Source organism: Pan troglodytes, chromosome 18 (genome assembly GCF_028858775.2).
Source record: "Pan troglodytes isolate AG18354 chromosome 18, NHGRI_mPanTro3-v2.0_pri, whole genome shotgun sequence".
NCBI lineage: Eukaryota > Metazoa > Chordata > Mammalia > Primates > Hominidae > Pan > Pan troglodytes.
The window spans coordinates 14,574,434-14,597,228 of NC_072416.2; the positions used below are offsets into that span (position 1 = coordinate 14,574,434).

General features: G+C 46.5%; 1 protein-coding gene across 13 annotated transcripts in view; it reads right to left on the bottom strand.

The window, feature by feature from the left end:
* NPIPB2 (nuclear pore complex interacting protein family member B2) overlaps positions 1–22,795 on the bottom strand; it is a 49,011-nt gene continuing 26,216 nt past the window's right edge. For 5 of the 13 annotated variants that reach the window (XM_054668871.2, XM_063796688.1, XM_054668868.2 and 2 more), the window contains 7 exons: positions 21,636–21,749; positions 11,097–11,225; positions 7,390–7,489; positions 7,082–7,226; positions 2,941–3,001; positions 2,796–2,831; positions 1–1,438 (listed from right to left, as the gene is read on the bottom strand). In XM_054668871.2, coding sequence (XP_054524846.1) covers positions 155–1,438; positions 2,796–2,831; positions 2,941–3,001; positions 7,082–7,226; positions 7,390–7,489; positions 11,097–11,225; positions 21,636–21,704 — 1,824 coding nt within the window. In that variant the 5' untranslated portion in view covers positions 21,705–21,749 and the 3' untranslated portion in view covers positions 1–154. Of the gene's footprint in view, positions 1,439–2,795; positions 2,832–2,940; positions 3,002–7,081; positions 7,227–7,389; positions 7,490–11,096; positions 11,226–14,736; positions 14,834–15,370; positions 15,648–18,375; positions 18,565–21,635; positions 21,750–22,795 lie in introns of those variants that run through there. The other 8 variants (XM_054668866.2, XM_054668873.2, XM_054668874.2 and 5 more) reach the window with 4 other exon arrangements.

Below are 22,795 nucleotides of genomic sequence, written 5' to 3' on the forward strand. Positions count from 1 at the left end.
GACTGCAGTATATATTTTATTTTTATATTATTTATTTATTCTTTGTTAGTTTGTTTTTGGAGTGTGGGTTTTGTTTTGTTTTTTGATTTTTTTATTTTGTTCTACTCAGTTTCATTCTTATTGCTCAGGCTTGAGTGCAATGGCCTGTTCTCAGCTAACTCAACCTCCGCCTCTTGGGTTTGCGTGATGATGGTTCCACGTCATCGGCCCTCCGCCTCTTGGCTTTGGATGATGATGGGTCCACGTCATCGGCCCTCCGCCTCTTGGGTTTGCGTGATGATGGGTCCACGTCATCGGCCCTCCGCCTCTTGGCTTTGGATGATGATGGGTCCACGTCATCGGCCCTCTGCCTCTTGGGTTTGCGTGATGATGGGTCCACGTCATCGGCCCTCTGCCTCTTGGGTTTGCGTGATGATGGTTCCACGTCACCGAACCTCCGCCTCTTGGGTTCCGGTGATGATGGTTCCACGTCAGCGGCCCTCGGCCTCTTGGGTTTGGGTGGTTTTTCTGCCTCAGCCTCCTGAGTAGCTAAGGGAGATGTCTTGAGATTATCATCCGCTGAGGGTGGAGCTGAGGGTGGAGCTGAGGGTGGAGGTGAGGGTGGAGCTGAGGGTGGAGGTGAGGGTGGAGCTGAGGGTGGAGGTAAGGGTGGAGCTGAGGGTGGAGGTGAGGGTGGAGCTGAGGGTGGAGGTGAGGGTGGAGCTGAGGGTGGAGCTGAGGGTGGAGGTGAGGGTGGAGCTGAGGGTGGAGCTGAGGGTGGAGGTGAGGGTGGAGCTGAGGGTGGAGCTGAGGGTGGAGGTGAGGGTGGAGGTGAGGGTGGAGCTGAGGGTGGAGGTGAGGGTGGAAGGGGAGTGGTCAGACACTCGGGAGGTGTCTTGAGATTATCATCCGCTGAGGGTGGAGGGGGATAGAGCAGACACTTGGCAGGCATGTTGAGATTATCATCCGCTGAGGGTGGAGCTGAGGGTGGAGCTGAGGGTGGAGCTGAGGGTGGAAGGGGAGTGATGAGACACTCGGGAGGTGTCTTGAGATTATCATCCGCTGAGGGTGGAGGGGGATAGAGCAGACACTTGGCAGGCATGTTGAGATTATCATCCGCTGAGGGTGGAGCTGAGGGTGGAGCTGAGGGTGGAAGAGGAGTGACGAGACACTCAGGAGGCGTCTTGAGATTATCATCCGCTGAGGGTGGAGCTGAGGGTGGAAGAGGAGTGACGAGACACTCAGGAGGCGTCTTGAGATTATCATCCGCTGAGGGTGGAAGGGGATGGAGTGGACACTCGGGAGGTGTCTTGAGGCTCAGGGTGTTATGAGTTATAGAACTTTGTTGAGTTGGAGGAGGTGGCTGGTGGCCCATCCTGTTTTTTAAAGTTTCAGCTGTGAGGTAGGGCCAGTGGGGCAATCCTGAAGAATGACGATGCTCCGCTGCCGCCATTCTGACCTGTAGGGACAAAGGAGGGAATGCTTTCACACATATCCATTTGATGGACAAAATTACCGCCACCAACACAGTCTGCACCTTCTGTTGCTGGTGATAGATTTTTGCACCTTTCCATCCTCCAGGTTTCAAAATAGCAGTATCAGTGTCATAATATCACCCTTCCACTGAGTACTGCCGACAGCTGGGGCGTAAAGAAAAGTCATTGGGACACACTGTTGTCTCCACATGCCACTGTGTCTCTCCGCAAATGTAGGCAGGCTGGGGTCCTGCCCCAGGGAAGACAGAGTCATAACAGAGTAATAAAGAAGCATGTTTGAGACACAGGAGTGTCTATGTCTATCCTCATTCCTCCCTCACAGCCATCACCAGAGCATGTTTCTTGCACCAGGTCAACAGACAGTAAGAGACAGTAAGAGAGGCATGAAAAGCCCATTGTCCACACATGTTGCAGCTTCTTTTTGGAGAATGTTTTCCAGGCCTTTTATGTTCTGTCTCTGATTCTCAGAACTCTGCAAGGTCAGTGTGACCACCCTGCTCCAAATCTAAGAAAACAGAGGTTTCCAGAGGAAGGAGAAATTGTGCCCAGGGTCACACAGCTTGCAAGAGGCAGAGTGGAAGTTGATTCCAGCTCTGCCTGCAGGACCCTCTCATTTCCCCTCTGTTTCCCTTCTTGACAAAGGATCTTCTTCACTCTGGAGGTGCCACCCATGAGAACAAAGAGCTCTGGAGAGATGTGGATTCCTGAAGAGCTGCAGGGGAACTGGGAGAGGGTTTTCTGACAGAACAATCTTATCTCAAGAAGTCAGTTAGGCATGGCTATAATATTTCTTTTCACTCCCAGGTAATACCAAATTGTAAGTGCACTAAAACATGAAGAATACTTTTGTCCATGGAAAAATGAGGTGGGAATTCTAAACAAAGCAAGTTTTAAAACTGTGTTTCACTTCAAGTGTACAAGTCCCATCACGTGTAATAGGACTCGGCAGCTTTTGAAGGTACAGAGGCCACACAAGAACCAGCTTAGCTGAGCATCATTTAAGGCCTTCATTTGGAATTGTCCCTGTGGGTAATAAGTTACATTCACTCTTCACTAATTTACAGTCAGGGCCCATTTGCTATTACAAATACGGGACCTCTGACACTTAGAATATTAGATCAGGGGCCCCACTGGGTGGGGATGAAAGTGTTTTTGCACAACATGGTTACCAACAGGGATGGGACTGTGATGCTTGTAGGAAGCCTTTCTCTCTGCCATCTCCCTCTGCAGGGCTTGAGCACAGAGCTGTAGGGAGAAAAATGTATCCAGGTCCTGACCTGGCAGACTATGTCCAAAAGCAAGGAAAACAAGCAAACTTACCCAGTTGCAAAGAGGCTTTCTTGCAGAAGGGGGGATCTGAAAAAGCCAACACATGAGAAATTGAATGTTGAGAGAGTCTAAGGGCTGTGGCATCATCTGCATCAGCACTGAACTATCCTGCAACTGCGGGGAGGAAGTTCCTTACTTTGCATTTGTGGTAGTCCTCTGCCCGCCGCTGCAACTCTTGCGCAGGTTGAAACATTTTCCTATGGATTACAATCACTTTCATCAGATAAAGCACCACTTTCAGGATGATTTTAAATAATCTGCCATATTTCTGTTATCCTCACAACTGTACCCTTACACAATCTATCTATACCTAGAAAACGTATTTCAGATGGCTATAAGAGTACAGTCTGAGCCGGTCACGGTGGCTGATGCCTGTAATCCCAGCACTCTGGGAGGGCGAGGCGGATGGATCACGAGGTCAGGAGATTGAGACCATTGTGGCTAATATGGTGAAACCCCTTCTCTACTAAAAATACAAAAAATTAGCCAGGCGTGGTGGCAGGCACCTGTAATCCTAGCTACTCGGGAGGCTGAGGCAGGGGAATCACTTGAACCTGGGAGGCGGAGGTTGCAGTGAGCCAAGATCACGTCATTGCACTCCAGCCTGGGTGACACAGCGAGACTCCATCTCAGAAAAACAAAAACAAAAACAAAAAAACTGTACAGTCTGATCCAAACTGTTGCTATATTGATTCCTCCTCTTGCTTACTGCCTGCTGACTTCTGAGATGATAGTTTCCTTCCCCATTCTCAGTATATCCCTAATTCATCCTTCATTGAGCATCTTTTATCATAAAGCTGTATTCTCTTTGTATTAATATCCTTACCGTGTTTCACAGGGCAGAAACAGCTGGGCTTATAAACAGGCATAGTCCTTTTGAAGGATGTGGTTGATCCTACAACAACACACTTTCCTAAGGATGACAACAACTCACCCCACCCCTAGAATGGCTGGTATGAACCGAGTTTCCACACAGTCTAGCTGGCAATGGGGTCAGGAGACGTTTTGCTACTTCACATCTTTTGGTCACTGGTAAATATTAAGGTACTTTGTTTTCTGTTTTGTGAACTCTCTCTCTCTCTCACGATATGTCTTCTGACCATTTGTTTCTATTTCTGCATTTACTGGGTCTAAACATTGTACAAAGGTTAAAAACAACACTCCAATGGGCGTTTCCCAGGAGGGTGGGGTTCAGTTTCTGAACTCACTTGTAGGTGTGTATTTCTTTCATATCCAATTTCCCATTTTCCTCTGCCTCTGATACCTACCTCTCCTTTTCTGCATGCTCACATTCTTTCATGCTTAGTTTCCTCAGATTAGAAGGGAGAGAAATGCACACACATGATCCACCAGCCCGTGTGGGATTCCCTCTGCCCTTCTGGCATCTGAAGGCTGGGATTCAAAGATCCCCCCTGCAACCTTTCCACAAATGAACCAACTGATTCTCACAACCGAAGGGAGAATTGACACCTCCCATTGAGGGACAAAAAAAAGTCACACTCTGGCCTGCTGGCAAGTCACCTGTCATTTCCAGCTCATCTTCATAGTTCCATAGTTAGTCCTATTCTTTAGTAAATATAAAGACTATTAAAAGCTTCTATGAGGTGCACTATGTGTGTTTCTGGGGTCAGTCTTGTGCTTGACACAGCGAAAGCTCATTTTAGTTCAGTGTGAAAAACCAGACCTCACCAATTCATCACAACTAACTCCATCGGAAGCAGAGGATTGCTCCTCATCTGACTCCTCCTGTGTGAGACCTGATTCTCAGTCAGAGGCTGATGCCGGAACTGAGACCATCAGCCATAGAGAGATCCTTCCAGAATATGGTGTCATTAACCCCGCAGTTCACTACTGCACTTTGCCATGATTCAGGACTGGAACTCTTGTCATCGACTTTAAAGATCCTGGTTGAGAGAAAAGGCAATCTGAATGCTGGGCGCATCTATTGAATTACAAATGATCGGAATGGCTCCTAAGTCAGGGTGTTATGTCCTGAAAATAGGTGACAACGGCAAACCATCCACCCTGGTGTTGACTGACTTTAACAAGGTTCAGTTCACAGAGATTGAGGGCAGAAAAAGGAAACGGCCTAAAAAGGGTAAGTTTGCTGTGTTGCCCTCACACCACTTGATTCATGGTCCTGATCCTAAGGATCTCACCTGATACTTGGTTTTATAGGAAGGATGTGTAAAATTCCCAGAACGCTAGGAAACAGGGACGAAAACACTTCAAAGAGAAAGTTAATCAACTTGTTTCTGACCACAGGGCATCCTTCAGCACATGCTGTCTGGAGTGGCCTCAAACAAGGAGTGTGTGGTGAGGTGCTGAGAATGCAATGAGAGCAGGGTCCTGTCCCCACGCTACAGAAGCTCACAGTTTAATGCAAATGAGAAGCCAGTGAGGACATCACTGCTCCTGCTGTGCACTTGGGAACTAGAAACACAAAACCTGACTCTGGAGGGAAGCTAAGGAAGCATTCTACTCTTGAGTTGACATAAGTGCATCTGAAGCTTCTGATCTCCGATGAGAACAATGGGGGACACCAAACAGAATATAAAACCCATGATTGAATACATCAAATTGCTAACATGGCAGTAAACAGACATGAGGTGAAGATGGAGAAGAAGGAAACCCAGGACGAAAGTCAGCCTCGCATTTGGAACCCATTTCCCTGAGTTTCATTGCTGAATTCCAGAAGGAACTACTGAGATGCAAAGAAGCACAGCAGCTTTTGCACACATGCGTGGGATTAGATGGAAAACAAGTGGATTGAGGGTCTGCCAATGAAAGCGACCCATACTGAAGTCCACTGGCTCTGGTTGAGACCCAGAAGAGTCATGCATCAGAATAGAGGTGGACAGGAAATACCCTGGCCTTTGTAGGGACTGAGCCTGCACCGACGACCTCAATTGCAGCCTGTATGGAGGACCCCTGACCATCCCCCAGAAGTAGACTCCCATCTCTTCTGCAGCAAGATAACATGCTACTAGGCCTCAATTCATTGCTAAATATTTTTTAACAAGTATCTCACATTTAACAAAAAAAGATCAGTCATATGGCAGCAAAATACAACGTAATATGACCAAAACATGAAAGACTGTGAAAATGAATCTGGAGGTGACCCAAGCATTGAATTCAACAATCCAGGCTGGGTGTGGTGGCTCACACTGGAAGGCTGAGGTAGGCAGATCACCTGAGGTCAGGAGTTCAAGACTAGCCTGGCCAACATGGTGAACCCCTGTCTCTACTAAAATTACAAAAATTGGGCTGGGCACGGTGGCTCACGCCTGTAATCCCAGCACACTGGGAGGCCGAGGTGTGCGGATCATGATGTCAGGAGTTCTAGACCAGCTTGGCCAATATGGTGAAACCCCGCCTCTACTAAAAACACAAAAATTATCCGGGCATGGTGGCATATGCCTGTAGTCCCAGCTACTCAAGAGGCTGAGGGATAAGAATTGCTTGAACCTGGGAGGTGGAGGTTGCAGCGAGCCAAGATCATGCCACTGCACTCTAGCCTGGGTGACAGAGTGAGACTCTGTCTCAAAAAAAAAAAAAAAAAAAAAAAATTGGCCAAATGTGGTGGCACACACCTGTAATCCAAGCTACTCAGGAAGCTGAGGCAGAATTGCTTCAAACTGGGAGGCAGAGGTTGCAGTGAGCCAAGATTGCACCATAGCACTCCAGCCTGGGCGACAGAGCGAAACTCTATCTCAAAATTAAAAAAAAAAAAAGGCTGGCTGTGGTGGCTCACGCCTCTAATCCCAGCACTTTGGGAGGCTGAGGCAGGTGGATTACCTGAGGTCAGAAGTTCGAGGCCAGCCTGGACAACATGGTGAAACCCCATCTCTAGTAAAAATACAAAAATTAGCTGGGCGTGGTGGTGGGCACCTGTAATCCCAGCTACTTGGGAGGCTGAGGCAGGAGAATCGCTTGAACCCAAAAGACAGTGAGCTGAGATTGTGCCATTGCACTACAGCCTGGGCAACAACAGCAAAGCTCCATCTCCGGAAAAAAAAAAAAAAAAGAGAGAGAGAGAAAGGAAAACCAATGCCAGTACTAGCAACTCCTCTTCCCCCGAAAAAATGACAAACAAGAATGTAGGAAGGGAAAGGAATTATACAGCTTAAACTAATGAAGCAGAAAGGACAAACTCAATTTTGAACCCACTGAATTTGCCACAAATATTGTAGAAAATATTCTCAAGGACTTTACAGTTGTCTACTTTGATTGGCACATGGTTCATACAACAGTATTTGTGTCAAGGCACATCTTACTGTTTTTTGGCGGTCTTCCTCTTTCCATTGATTTTGTCATGATGGTTGATTTTCGTTGTCACCTTCATCTTATGGATTTTATCTCTAACTTTTCTTTTCACATATCTCCGTAGAGTAATGACGTCTTTCCGGCCAATTTTATTTCCTGGAAAGGAAGAAACTCTTTTCTTTGTGTGCATACAAATGGACCTCAGCCCTTGGTGAGAGTGAGGAGAGGAGAAGGTGAGAAACCTGAGGGCAAGAAGCTGTTCTTTCCCTTTCCAGGGCAAACTCATTTCCACACTATGGGGACTCCAACAGAGCCATACCTTCCTGTCTACAGCGGTGGGACTTCCAGGCTCTCTGCTGTACATCCGTGGATCCATCATGTCCATTTTCAGACTGGAAGATAGTCTTCAGGAAAGACAACTAGGAAATAATAATATAAGAATGACGGCTGGGCACGGTGGCTCATGCGTATAATCCCAGTACTTTGGGAGGCCGAGGCAGGTGGATCACGGGGTCAGGAGTTCAAGACCAGCCTGGCCAAGATGGTGAAACCCCGTCTCTACTAAAAATACAAAAATTAGCCGGGCATGGCAGCGGTCGCCTGTAATCCGAGCTACTCGGGAGGCTGAGGCAGAGAACCGTTTGAAGCTGGGAGGCGGAGGTTGCAGTGAGCCGAGATCACACCACTGCACTCCAGCCTGAGCGACAGAATGAGACTCTGTCACACACACACACACGCACACACAAGAATGACATGAGGCTGGCACGGTGGCTCACTCCTGTAATCCTAGCACTTTGGGAGGCCGAGGCAGGCGGATCACCTGAGGTCGGGAGTTTGAGACCAGCCTCACCAACATGGAGAAACGCTGTCTCTGCTAAAAATACAAAATTAGCCAGGCATGGTGGTGCATGCCTGTAATCCCAGCTATTCAGGAGGCTGAGGCAGGAGAATCACTTGAACCCAGCAGGAAAATGTTGTGGTGAGCTGAGATTGTGCCATTGCACTCCAACCTGGGCAACAAAATTGAAACTCTGTCTCAAAAAAAAAAAAAAAAAAAAAGGCCAGGTGCGGTAGCTCACGCCTGTAATCCCAGCACTTTGGGAGGCTGAGGCGGGTGAATCACAAGGTCAAGAGATGGAGACCATCCTGGGCAACATGGTGAAACCCCATCTCTACTAAAAATACAAAAATTAGCTGAGCATGGTGATGCACGCCTGTAGTCCCAGCTACTTGGGAGGCTGAGGCAAGAGAACTGCTTGAACTCAGGAGGCAGAGGTTGCAGTGAGCCAAGATCCCACCACTGCACTCCAGCCTGGTGACAGAGTGAGACTCCGTCTCAAAAAAAAAAAAAAAAAAAAAAATGACATGAATAGACTTCACACAACTGAACTGTACACTTCAACACGGTTAGATGGTAATTATCATCTTATAAGTATTTTACCACAGGTTAACATGTTTCACAACTTGAAAAGGAAGTAATTACCTTCAGCTCTCTGAGTTCTAGAATTTGTAACATTTCACCCCCTGCTCCTTCCTGATCTGCACTGGAGCATCTTCCTTCTGTCCCTGCTCTACTCAGAGTTCACTTTGCCTTCCCTCACATCAGCTTCGTTGAGGCTGGTTTGAACTTAACGCAAAACATTCTCACTAATGACTGAATTCCCACCAAGATTTCCAAATTATCACAGTATGCTTTTAATCTTCGAAGATATTAAATATTTGTTCTCATCATAGCTAAAATGCAATGCAAATCCCATCTCAGATGTGGGTCAGATACCTATGAATCTCCTGAGGTAGTCATTGAAATGACTTTTTTCTTGAGACGGAGTGTCACTCTCAACCATGCTGAAGTGCAGTGGCGCTACCTTGGCTCACGGCAACCTCCACCTCCCAGATTCAAGCGATTCTTGTGCCTCGGCCTCCCAAGTAGCTGGGATTACAGGTGCCTGCTACCATGCCTGGCTAATTTTTGTCTTTTTAGTAGAGATGGGGTTTCACCATGTTGGCCCATCTGGTCTTGAACTCCTGACCTCAAGTGATCCATCTGCCTCAGCCTCCCAAAGTGCTGGGATTACAGCCATGAGCCACCACACCTGGCCTGAAATAATATCTTTCAAATTCTTTGTAGAATTTGTTTTTTCCTGATTTCTGCACATAGGATAAAAAAAAAAATCAGGTACTAGGATTTCAAGAGAAGCAATGGGTAATCTAAAAAGATGAAAAGAGCAACCACGTCAATCCCACAGCTACTGCTAGATTTCATAGGAAAGGTAGCTGGCCCAGTTTGGAGCTAGGAGAAGTGTCAAACAAATGAAGAAATGAGAAGCAAAGAAATGCCATCATGCATGAATGCTTCATGGCACCAATGACGTCCCTGCTTAGGAGGTAATGGTATAGATGACTAGATGACAACGACAAAGATGAGAGGTGAGAAGTTGTCCAAGTCCAACAGCTCAACTGAACTTTCCTAAATGGAATTGTTAAAAAGTGGTAAATTTAAAAACTTCCCCTGGCTCACGTGGTGGCTCACGCTTGTAATCCCAGCACTTTGGGAGGCTGAGGCGGGTGGATCATTTGAGGTCGGGTTTTGAGACTAGCCTGGCCAACATGGTAAAACCCCGACTCTACTAAAAATACAAAAATTAGCTGGGCATGGTCGTGGGCACCTGTAATCCCAGCTACTTGAGAGGCTGAGGCAGGGGAATCACTTGAAGCCAGGAGGTGGAGGTTGCAGTGAGCCGAGGTCACACCATTATACTCCAGCCTGGGCAACAGAGGGAGACTCGTCTTGGGGGTGAGAAAAGAAAAAAAAAAAAAAGCTTCCTCCAATTTATACCAAAAATTCTCTGTTCTGGACTAAGTGGCATAGAGAATGTTAAATGTGCCTAGATATCTTCATAACTCATATATTTTCTGTTTTCTACATATCTTGAAAGGCAGTGCCAAATGACGTGTAATTATCTAGGCGGTAAAACTGAAACATACTTCCTCTTCCCTTGAATATAAAAAAGCATTGTGGTATTAGTACTTTTATCTTGGATCATTGTTCAGAAGGAGGTTCAGCCCCCAGACGACCACATTTTTACTGTCATGAATGGCAAGACGAAATGTAGAGCTCAACTTCCCCAAAGGAAAAAAGGCTCAAAAGACAAATTATGGCACAACTTAGCAGCCAAATTCTTACCAAGTACAGACTTTTGACATACTGATCTCTCTCCAGTTGCAAGTGGGAACATGCACTTTGAATGATGTCATTCAAAATTACCCTGCCCAGACACACTTTTCATTGCTTCTCTTGGAGGGCAGTTCTAAGAGATTCTCTGGGGCTTTCTCTGCATCATGAGACGCAGTGCAGTTCTGCCCTTCACCTTCCGGCAGTTTGTCACCTCGTCCCTATGACCTCAGAGGAACTTTGCCTCAGGCCAATTGTTTGTTCCTTGGGCTCTTTCATTTCCCCTAAAAATCATCTGCTGCCCCTCTAAATGGCCTACATCTCCATCTGTCTCCCTCTCCCCTCAGAAGAGGGTGCTCTTTAAGCATCAACCATCCAGCCCTTCTAGCCGTCTCATTTTTCAGCTGGTTCCCATGTTTATGCCTGTTCTATGTTTTTCTTTTCCTGTTAAGCTGTCTGTTGTCAGCTCATTTCTGCAGTGAATCTTCAGAGAGGAGACTGGAAGCTTTCCTTCCACCCATATGATAGAACTATAAAGCAGAAGAGTTTAGAAAGAATTTCCTATTTAAGTGACAAAACCTCATACTCCATTTGTGACAAATAGCACAAAGGTTAAAAAAACATATTTTTGACCAAAAGCTCTGTTGACATTCTATTAAACAAACACTGACCTATTTAATTTTCATAATGTAAATGGCAGATATTTTCATAATTCTTATGCTAATAAATCATTTCCCTGATTTTTTGGGTAAAACCACATATTCATAATGAAGTCCAGAAACGTGAATTGTTTTATATAATTTATTCTTATTTGTGATTACAAGTATACCTCTACAGAAAGTTAGTATACTCACCCAAAGGTAAACTGTCCAGAGGGTAATGACAACTTTATAACTTCTCAGAAATTCAATAATGATACCTAACCAAGGACTTCCACCAAAGTCAGTCCCACGATGATGATGGTCAGCCAGAGTATTGATAACCTGGAATAATAATAGTTGAAATAATGAAAAGGTCAATGACACTGACAATATTTCACTCAGAAAGAATCATCCTTAGAAACCGTGAACCTCCTCCAAAAGGTAACCACATCCCTCAGATATCACCGTGGGATTCCACTGCTACAAAAAAGAACAGAAGTTAGAAGTCACATGTTTTTCAGATGGCTGGTAGTGTTTTTAGGCATTGCAAATGTGGGGTGTTGTCTTTCTTGGTATAAAGCAGGGATATCCAATCTTTTGACTTCCCTGCCTATATTAAAAGAAGCAAAGTTGTCTTGAGCCACACATAACATACACTAACACTAACAATAGCTGATGATCTAAAAAAAACCTCTTTTTTTTTTGAGACAGAGTTCCGCTCCACTCAGTCGCCCAGGCTGGAGTGCAGTGGTGCAATCTCGGCTCACTGCAACCTCCAGCTCCTGGGCTCAAGCCATTCTCCTCCCTCAGCCTCCCGAGTAGCTGAGATTACAGGTCTCTGCCACCATGCCCGACTAATTTTTGTATTTTTAGTAGAGATGAGGTTTCACCATGTTGGACAGTCTGGCCTTGAACTCCTGACAGGCGATCTGCCTGCCTCGGCTTCCCAAAGTGCTGGGATTACAGGTGTGAGCCACCGTGCCCGGCCATTTTTTTGTTTTTGTTTTGGTTTGTTGTTTTTGAGATGGGGTCTCACTCTGTCACCCAGGCTGGAGTGCAGTGGTGTGCTCTCGGCTCACTGCAACCTCTGCCTCTCAGGTTCAAGTGATTCTCCTGCCTCAGCCTCCTGAGTAGCTGGGAGTACAGGTGCCTGACAGTGCACTCAGCAAATTTTTGTATTTTCTGTGGAGATGGGGTTTTGCCATGTTGGCCAGGGTGGTCTCGAACTCCTGACCTCAGGTAATCTGCCCTCCTCAGCCTCCCAAAGTGCTGGGATTACAGGCATGAGCCACTGTACCTGGCCAAAATCTCCTAACGTTTTAAGAAAGTTTACAAATTTGTGTTGAACTGCATTCAAAACTGTCCTGGGCCACATGCAGCCCGTCACTCATGGCTAAGACAAGCTAAGTATAAAGTAATTATCTTATCTTTTCTTTTTTGTTTTGAGACAAAGTTTTGCTCTGTCACCCAGGCTAGATTGCAGTGGCATGATCTCAGCTCACTGCAACCTCCGCCTCCCGGGTTCAAGCGATTCTCCTGCCTCAGCTACTGAGTAACTGGAATTACAGGCGCCTGCCACCACGCTCGGCTAATTTTTGTATTTTTAGTAGAAACAGGGTTTCACCATCTTGGCCAGGCTGGTCTCCAACTCCTGACCTCATGATCCACCTGCCTCGGCCTCCCAAAGTCCTGGGAATACAGGTGTGAGCCACTGCACCTGGCCAGTAGTTATCTTTTCTTTAAAGTTATTTACTTGTTTTTTAAATTGATGTATAGCATTGGATGCATTTATTATATATCACATGGTAAAAGAATCCCTCTAAATAATACTTCTCTCTTGGATTATATGAATCTTTGTCATTTAAATCTCAGCATAAGTAAAAAAAAAAAAACACAATGAAGAGATTACTTCATTCACAAATAAGTATCAAATTTTAGTGCTTAAAAATTAACAAGGTGGGCTGGGCGTGGTGGCTCACGCCTGCAATCCCAGCACTTTGGGAAGCCAAGGTGGGTGGACCACGAGATCAGGAGATTGAGACCATCCTAGCTAACACGGTGAAACCCATCTCTACTAAAAATACAAAAAATTAGCAGGGCATGGTGGCATGCGCCTATAGTTCCAGCTACTTGGGAGGCTGAGGCAGAAGAATCACTTGAACCTGGGAGGCAGAGGTTGCAGTGAGCCGAGATCGCACCACTGCACTTCAGCCTGGGTGACAGAGCGAGACTCTGACTCAAAAAAAAAAAAAAAAAAAAAAAAAAAAAAAATTACCAAGGTGGAGATCATGAAAATGGCATGAATAGTGTGGGATTTCTCTAAGATTGTTGATATTAATTCCATTAGACTCTTATGTGAGTGAAGGCGAAGACTTCCCCTGAGTAAGTTCAGACAGCTTGTGATAACATTTCTACATCGATTCCTCAGGATTTAACTATATATTCTTGAAAACATCTGAATTTTAAATGTTTCTTTCAAGATGGTGAATTAAACAGAGATAGCCCTTCAACAGGTTGAACTCAGTATATGCTGAGTCTGAAATGGAAATGATGGAGTTAGAGAACCATACAACAATGGTAATGATTTCAGAAACATGGTGTTGAGCAGAACAAAGCAGACACAAAAGAGTACCTATGGCATGGCATGCATCTGTATACGCGAAATTCCAGAATAAGCAAGCTAACCTATGATAAGAAAGAGACCGGCTGGGAAGAGTGAGAGTTCACTTTCTGGGGTGACATAATAGTGTAGATCTTGGCTGGGCACGGTGGTTCACGCCTGTAATCCCAACGCTTTGGGAGGCCGAGGCGGGCGGATCACCTGAGGTCGGGAGTTCAAAACCAGCCTGACCAACATGGAGAAACCCTACCTCTACTAAAAATACAAAATTAGCTGGGAGTGGTGGCATATGTCTGTAATCCCAGCCACTCGGGAGGCTGAGGCAGGAGAATCGCTCGAACCTGGGAAGCAGAGGTTGAGGTGAGCTGATATTGCCCCATTGCACTCCAGCCTGGGCAACAAGGGAGAAACTGTCTCAAAAAATAAATAAATAAATAAAATAATGTAGATCTTGAAAGGGGGTTGGTTTATGCTGGTGTATGTACTTTCCAAAGTTAGTAAACTTACACTTAAGGTTATATATTTTGGCCAGGCGCGGTGGCCCACGCCTGTAATCCCAGCACTGGGAGGCTGAGGCAGGCGGATCACGAGGTCAAGAGATGGAGACTATCCTGGGAACATGGTGAAACCCCGTCTCTACTAAAAATATAAAAATTAGCCAGGCGTGGTGGTCTACTAAAAATACAAAAATTAGCCAGGCGTTGTAATCTGAGCTACTCAGGAGGCTGAGGCAGGACAATTGCTTGAACCCCAGAAGCGGAGGTTGCAGTGAGCCGAGATCTTGCCACTGCACTCCAGCCTGGGCGACAGAGTGAGACTCTGTCTAAAAAAAAAGAAAAAAAAAAAAAAGTCATCAAACCAGATGACACAAATCAAATGACATTTCACTTTGTTTTGGTCCATTTTGTTTGTTAGAGACAAGAGTGCAGCGGGGCCATCTCGGCTCACTGCAACGTCCAGCTCCTGGGCCCAAGCGATCCTCTCACCTCAGCCTCTCCAGTAACTGGGATAACAGGTACACACCACCAGGCCCAACTAATCTTTTTTGGAATTTTTTGTAGAGATGGGGTTTCGCTATGATGCCCTGGCTAGTCTTCAACTCCTGGACTCAAGTGATCTGCCCACCTCGGCCCCCTAAAGTGCTGGGATTACAGGCCTGAGCTGTGTCATTTCATGCTGCGTGACACAGCCCAGTAAAAAGGAAGAAACCCCACGGGTCCAGAGTCTACTCACAGAGATGCACTGATGGCTGATAAATTCCAGCAGGAGCCAAAAGAGGAGCCAAAAGAGCATCCACCGCACCCGCATGTCCTGGTCCTTTCAGGGCGCCCTGAGGCGGCCAGGATAGAGGTGGAGGTGGCTTAGGGAAGGGGGGAGGGAAGGGGACCGGACCGGGCCGGGATCTGAGTTGGGGAGGGGGAGGGGAGGGGGAGGGGAAGGGGAGGGGAAGGGGGGAAGTAAGGGAAGGGAAAGGAGGAGAAGGGGGCTGTTGGGCACCTGGAGGAGGTGGAGGAGGAGGAGGGGAAGAAGAAAGGGGTCTTGGAAAGGATCCGGTTCAAATTAAGTTCTCAAGCGCTGGTGGAAGGTTTAGCTACAGGTCACGGAGAAGATCAGGGAAGCAACAGGACATGCAGGGCAAGGGAGCGTGAGGTTTAGGAGCAATTAGAGGGAGACAAACGTTCTGCTATCCACCAAACCTTCTTCGGTCTGGGCCCTCCCTTAGCAACCCTGGGGCTTTATACTCCCTCTCCACCAATCCCTGATGACCCCGGTGGTGCCTCACAATGGACAATGCCAATGACCCCTCCCCCATCTCAGTCTTCCACTCTCCTCCCAAGGACAGGTCCTCTCTGGAACCTTCACAAACCTGATTTCTGGTCCTCCCCAACCAGCTCCCTGTCCCTGCTTCTGGGCGCTCCTTCCTTCCTGAGCTCCCAGGGTTCCTCAAGGTCACTTTTGGCGACAAAACATAAAAAATAAATGATGGCAGGATGGCAGGAAGAACCTCATACCCAAGCAGAGTGCCAGGTTTTACAGCCTCCGCTCAGCCATTCATATCCTAAGCAACAAAACATCAGCAGGATGCGGAAGGTCCCGATAGTAAACCATCTCCATCACATCCATGTAGCCATCCGTCCATCAACCTGTATCTCAGGAACAAAGGTACATACATTCATTTTAAGCATGCATGGTATATTTACAAAAATTAACCTGACTTATTTTGTTCCAGCAAATCTCAATATATTTGAGAGCAATCAAATCACACAGCATGTTTCTGATCATATAACTGTGCTAGAAGTCAATGATTAAAAGCTAATTCAAAATTATTATTTGCTTGGAAATTCAAAGTGCCCTTATAAGACATAAACATAAGAAAGAATCCAAAATGAAACAAGATTGCCTTTCAACTCAATGATAAGATCATAACATGGCAATAAAATGTCTCCCTCCGGCCTGGGAATTCCTCTTTGTGGCACAAGGTTGTGTGATCTCAAATCACCCCTAACCCACCTAGACATTTTAACATCCGAAACCGAGTGATGATGTCCTTATCTATATCATCTTACTGCCTGTGTGTGTGGACTTTAAATTCTGAACCCAAATGAGGGGGAGAAAACCAAGTTGACTTTCATGATTGACCTCTCAGGGATGTCCAAGGAATCTGTGCATTTCAAGAAACAAAGCTCATCAGCTTCTCTCCTAAGGTATTTGCTCACAATACCCAGAGGGCTTGGCAGCATCATGTGTGATGGGTGGGGAGCTCCAAGCAGGTGGGCAGGACCCAGGGGCCTGGTGACCAGGACAGACCCCCACCGTCCATCACCTTTCCTGGCCCTGTCCTCAGCTAAACTTCCCACAGGCCTTCTGCCCGATCACACAGACTGTGCCCAAACTCTCTCAGGCCTCTGGCAGCTGAAAACCACTGCTTTAAATCCCTTTACCATTTACTATGACATACGGTTATTGTAAACAGGAAATATTCTATTGATGCTACAAATGGAAAGCCAATGCCTTTACCATAAATAGAAAAACAACCCTAAGAAACAAGCAAAACAAAAACAAAACAGGGGCTGGGTGTGATGGCTCATGCCTGTAATCCCAGCACTTTGGGAGGCCGAGGTGGGCGGATCACAGGGTCAGGAGTTCCAGACCAGCCTGGCCAATATGGTGAAACCCTGTCTCTAATAAAATACAAAAATTAGCCGGGTGTGGTGGTGGGCGCCTGTAGTCCCACCTACTTGGGAGGCTGAGGCAGGAGAATAGTTTGAACTCGGGAGGCAGAGTTTGCAGTGAGCCGAGATTGCACCACTGCACTCCAGCCTAGGCGACAGAGCGAGACTCTGTCTCAAAAACAGCAACAACTACAAACAAACAAAAAACAGGGTTAACAAAACTATGGAATTCAATTCTATTTGTATGCTGCAGCCATGTTCCAGCCCTAGATTTGGCTGGGCATGGTGGCTCACGCCTGTAATCCCAGCACTTTGGGAGGCTGAGGCAGGCGGATCACGAGGTTAGGAGTTCGAGACCAGCCTGACCAACATGGTGAAACCCCGTCTCTACTAAAAATACAAAAATTAGCCAGGCATGGTGGCACATGCCTGTAATCCCAGCTACTCAGAAGGCTGAGGCAGGACAATCCCTTGAACCCGGGAGGCAGAGGTTGCAGTGAGCTGAGATCGCGCCATTGCACTCCAGCCTGGGCAACAAGAGCAAAACTCCATCTTAAAATAAAAAAAAAAGCCAGGCACGGTGGCTCATGCCTGTAATCCCAGTACTTTGGGAGGCCGAGACGGGTGGATCACAAGGCCAGGAGATCGAGACCATCCTGGCTAACATGGTGAAACCCCGTCTCTACTAAAATTACAAAAAATTAGCTGGCCGTGGTTGTGGGCGCCTGTAATCCCAGCTACTTGGGAGGCCGAGGCAGGAGAATGGCGTGAACCTGGGAGGTGGAGCTGGCAGTGAGCCGAGATCGCGCCACTGCACTCCAGCCTGGGTGACAGAGCAAGACTCTGTCTCAAAAAAAAAAAAAAAAAAAAAAAAAAAGAGGCAAAACTAATAGTATAATTTATAAGAAAGGAAGATTAACGAATTGGCTGTGATACTTGGTACATTACCACAAATTTTAAAACATGAAGTGAAGATTTTACCAGAAAACAGCAGAACACCAGTACTGCCTGTGATACAGATGATAAACTGGATTTTTTTTTTTTTTTTTTTTTTTTGGAGATGGAGTCTTGCTCTGTCGCCCAGGTTGGAATGCACTATTGCGGTCTTGGCTCACTGAAACCTCCACCTCCCAGGTTCAAGAGATTCTCCTGCTTTAAGTCCCAAGTAGCTGGGACTATAGGCGCGTGCCACCACACCCAGCTAATTTTTGTAGTTTTAGTAGAGACGGGGGTTTCACGATGTTGCCAGGCTGGTCTCAAACTCCTGACCTCATGTGATCTGTCCACCTCAGCCTCCCAAAGTCCCCGGATTACAGTCATGAGCCACCACACCTGGCCTTAAATTTTTTATAGGCAGAGTGCGGTAGCTCACGCCTGTAATCCCAGCACTTTGGGAGGCCGAGGCGGGTGAATCACCTGAGGTCAGGAGTTTAAGACCAGCCTGACCAACATGGCAAAACCCTGTCTCTACTAAAAATACAAAAATTAGCTGGGTGTGGTGGTGCGCACCTGTAATCCCAGCTACTTGGAAGGCTGAGGCAGGAGAATCGCTTGAACCTGGGAGATGGAGTTTGCAGTAAGCCGAGATGACACAGACTCTGTGTCAAAAGAAAAAAAAAAAACCAAAAAACACAGGAACAGAAAACAAAACAAAACATATACAAAAGAAATAAAATACATTTAGGCCAGATGCTGTTACCTGCTGAAGCCCTCTCTGTTCAAAATGGAGATGAGGAAACCTTGGAGATGTGTTAAAGATATAATAGCCAGCCGGGCGCGGTGGCTCATGCCTGTAATCCTAGCTACTTGGGAGGCTGAGGCAGGAGAATTGCTTGAACCCGGGAGGTGGAGGTTGCGGTGAGCCGAGATCGTACCGTTGCACTCCGGCCTGGGCAATAAAAGCTAAACTCTATCTCAAAAAAAAAAAAAAAAAAAAAAAAAAAAAAGGTAAAAAATTAGCCAGGCGCAGTGGTGTGTGCCTTTAGTCCTAGCCACTAAGGAGGCTGAGGCTGAGGTGGGGGGATAGTTTTAGCCCAGAAGTTTGAGGCTACTGTGAGCTATGGTTGTGCCACTGTACTCCAGCCTGGGCAACGGAGTGAGACCATATCTTTAAGAAAAGCAATGCATAATGAGATACTACTTCATATCCACTAGGATGACTAATACTCAAAAAGAGAATAATAAGTGGTGAGGATATGGAGAAACAGAAACTCTCCCACATTGCCGGTAGGAAAGTAAAATGGGGCCTGCCACTTTGGAAAGCAGTTGGAAAGTTTAATAAAAATGTAAAGATAAATTGATCCAGCAATCTTATTCCTAGGTATCTCTGACTGAGAGGAATGAAAGCATATGTTTACACAAAGTAACATAAACTCGCCTCCTGAGTAGCTGGGATTACTGGCGCTTGCCACCACACCCGGCTAATTTTTGTATTTTTAGTAGAGATGGGGTTTCATCATGTTGGCCAGGCTGGTCTCGAACTCCTGACCTGAGGTGTGATCCACCTGCCTCAATCTCCCAAAGTGCTGGGATTACAGGTGTGACCCACCTTGACCAGCCTAAATTCAACTATTTGAATTATATATATATATATATATATGGTATATATATAAACATATATATAATATATAAAATAAAATTCAATTATATATATTTTAATTAAACAATTTTTTTTGTTCTGATGGGGTCTCACTATGATGCTCAGGCAGGTCTCAAACTCCTGGGCTCAGGATATCCTCCTGCCTCAGCTTCCCAAAGTGCAGGAAGGTGTGAGCCACCATGCCCAGCCAATGGTTGAATGGTGTGTGTGTGTGTACATACGTACATACACATACACATATTTTATTTATTTATTGATTGATTTATTTATTTATTTATTTATTTATTTATTTTTGAGAGACGGAGTCTCGCTCTGTCGCCCAGGCTGGAGTGCAGTGGCGCGATCTTAGCTCACTGCAAGCTCCACCTCCCAGGTTCACGCCATTCTCCTGCCTCAGCCTCCCGAGTAGCTAGGACTACAGGCGCACGATGCCACGCCCAGCTAATTTTTTGTACTTTTAGTAGAGACGGGGTTTCACCATATTAGCCAGGAGGGTCTCAATCTCCTGACCTCGTGATCTGCCTGCCTCGGCCTCCCAAAATGCTGGGATTACAGGTGTGAGCCACCACTCCCGGCCACATATACATATTTTAAAGAGTGATCTTCATCAGAAATTCTAGATGAAAAAAATAAAAGTAAATATAATTTTTTAAAAAAGGAATAAGGAAATGTTTTCCCAAATGCCTCTGACAAATTACCCCTTGTGATTTATTGGCCCAAGGTGTGGCATGGGGACTGGCTTGCACTGACCGGCTTCGTCCTGGGTTCTGGAAGGGAGCAGCTGGTCATGGAAGCTGGGGCTAGCATCAGTGCCCGTGAAGCATGTGGGCTGTGGGTAGGGACCATCACCTAATCAAAAATCAGGGGATTGCAAGAAGGTGAAAGCGGATACTAGGTGGACAACTACTAAGGTGTCAATTACACCCAAGACTGGCCACTAGATACAGACCACTCGCCCTGCATTCTCCAGCCCGTTATCCACATCCTGTCTCCTACTTCTCTGCCCACTATGGCAAAGGGAGGCAGAGTGGGGGTGGGAAGAGTCACTGCCTAAAACATGGCTTTCCTGCAGGGTGACCAGCTGTCCTGGGACTGAGTGGTTTCCTGGGACATGGGACTGAAGGTGCCAAAACGGGGGAAGTTCCAGGTGAACTGGGAAGGGTTGGTGACCTGGTCACCTCACCAAACAGAAATAAAGAAGCACTCCTAATGAACTGTGGATCCTGTCATCAAGCACCAATGGCTGCTGATACCACAAAGAGACAATTGGTGATTGTGCGTCTGTGAGGAAAGCACGCTCAACACCATTTTTGAAATATTTTTTGGCAAAAAGATTGAACATAAATACAAACAAGTCTGTAGATCCAAGTACCAATTCATAGGAAATACAGACTGTGGAGTGTTTAAAATGGAAACTTACTGGGCGCAGTGGCTCACACCTGTAATCCCAGCACTTTGGGAGCCCGAGGTGGGTGGATCACCTGAGGTCAGGAGTTCGAGACCAGCCTGGCCAACATGGCGAAACCTCGTCTCTACTAAAAATATAAAAATTAGCCGGGCGTGGTGGCAGGCACCTGTACTCTCAGCTACTTGGGAAGCTGAGGCAGGAGAATCGCTTGAACCCGGGAGGCGGAGGTTGCAGTGAGCCAAGATCGCGCCACTGCACTCCAGCCTGAGCGACAAGAGTGAAACTCTGTCTCAAAAAAAAGAAAAGAAAAGAAATATTAGCTACTTCAGAGGTTTGTTGTGAGCATTGAAAAAGGCAGTGATTTGTTGGGTGTGGTGGCTCATGTCGGTAATCCTAGCACTTCGGGAGGCTGAAGTGGGTGGATTGCTTGAGGCCAGGACTTGGAGACCAGCCTGGGCAACATAGCAAGACACTGTCTCTACAAAAAATTTGAAAATTAGCTGGGTGTGGTGCCTGCCACATGCCTGTAATCCCAGCTTCTTGTAGGGGAGGGGGCTGAGATGGGAGGATTGCTTGAGCCCAGGAGGTCGAGGCTGCTGTGAGCCATGATGCTGTGATCGGGCCACTCTACTCCAGCCTGGGCAACAGAGCTAGACCCTGTCTCAAAAAAAGAAAAAGAGAGAGAAAGGAAGGAAGGAAGGAAAAAAGACAGTGACTGTCAAAGGCTTTGGTAAGGGCTTAGTAAATGTCAGCCACAGAAGTAATGACAGCAATACTTGCTAAGCCTTTTCTATTTTATTACTGTGCACGTCGGTGATCTCATGCAATCAACTCAGCAACCTTGCAAAATAGGTATCATCATCTCCATTTAAAAGCAAGAAACTGAGGCTTAGGAAGGTGAAGTTGTGTGACCAGCGCTACATAGCTGGTAGGAGGCAAAGCAGATTCCCACCAGGCTCATGTGACTCCAGGGTCCTCCTGAGATGTTAGCCTCAGTGAAGTTTTTAGCCCAGATCTTCATCTCCTCTTGCCAGGATTTTTGCTATTCAAATGCAGCCACAGGAATCTGAGAAGAACCCGGATAACTAAATCAGCAGCAGCTTATTCAGGCGGAGAAAATATACAGCAGCCCTGAGAATGCAGCTTATCTTGCTTTGGGCTTACTTTTGAGTGAGAGGCTCTTTTAGCCAAGCCCTGGCCAGTCTCCTCACTTGAGCCCTGGCTCACCTGAGTCAGCCTCTCAGAGCCTTATGGAGCTGGCTGGACAGCATTGGAAGTAAAGGGCAGCCTTGCTCCCTCTTCTTTAACACCGTTTAGGATTTCTGTGTAGTTACCCAGAGCGACATTGGGTGTCACCTCTGAGTCACTTGAAGCCAGTTTCCCCCAGAGGTTGATGAATGTGGCCTTTCCCCAGAGATTCTGGTTGTCTAAGATCTATCTGCTTTGGAGATACAGTATATTCATTGCCAACACTTGTGCCCCCGACTTAACAGGAATATCTGGTTCTCATTTGTCCTCAAAGAAGAGTGTTCTCTGCAACCACATAAGCCTTGAATTTGTTTTTTAATTATTATTTTTTATTTTTATTTTTTCCCTAGATGGAGTCTCGCTCTGTCACCCAGGCTGCAGTGCACTGGCACGATCTTGGCTCATTGTAGCCACCTCCCGGGTTCAAGGGATTCTCCTGCCTCAGCCTACTGAGTAGCTGGGATTACAGACACCTGCCACCACCCCTGGCTAATTTTTATATTTTTAGTAGTAGTGATAGGGTTTCGTCCTGTTGGCTGGGCTTGTCTTGAACTCCTGACCTCAGGTGATCTGCCCACCTCAGCCTCCCAAGGTGCTGGGATTACAGGCATGAGCCACCGTGCCCAGCCTAATTAATTTTTTTCTAAGAGATAGGGTCTCTTAGACTGGTCTTGAACTCATGGGCTCAAGCAATCCTCTTGCTGCAGCCCCCCAAAATGCTGAGGTTATAGGCCTGAACCACCATGCCCGCTAAGCCTTGAATTTGAAGATGGGCTTCATGCCTGATGACTTTGCAAATGACTTCTCTTCTGAGGAAAGGAGGATGCTAACATAAGGACGAGAGAGAGTTTATGCAAAGTCCCT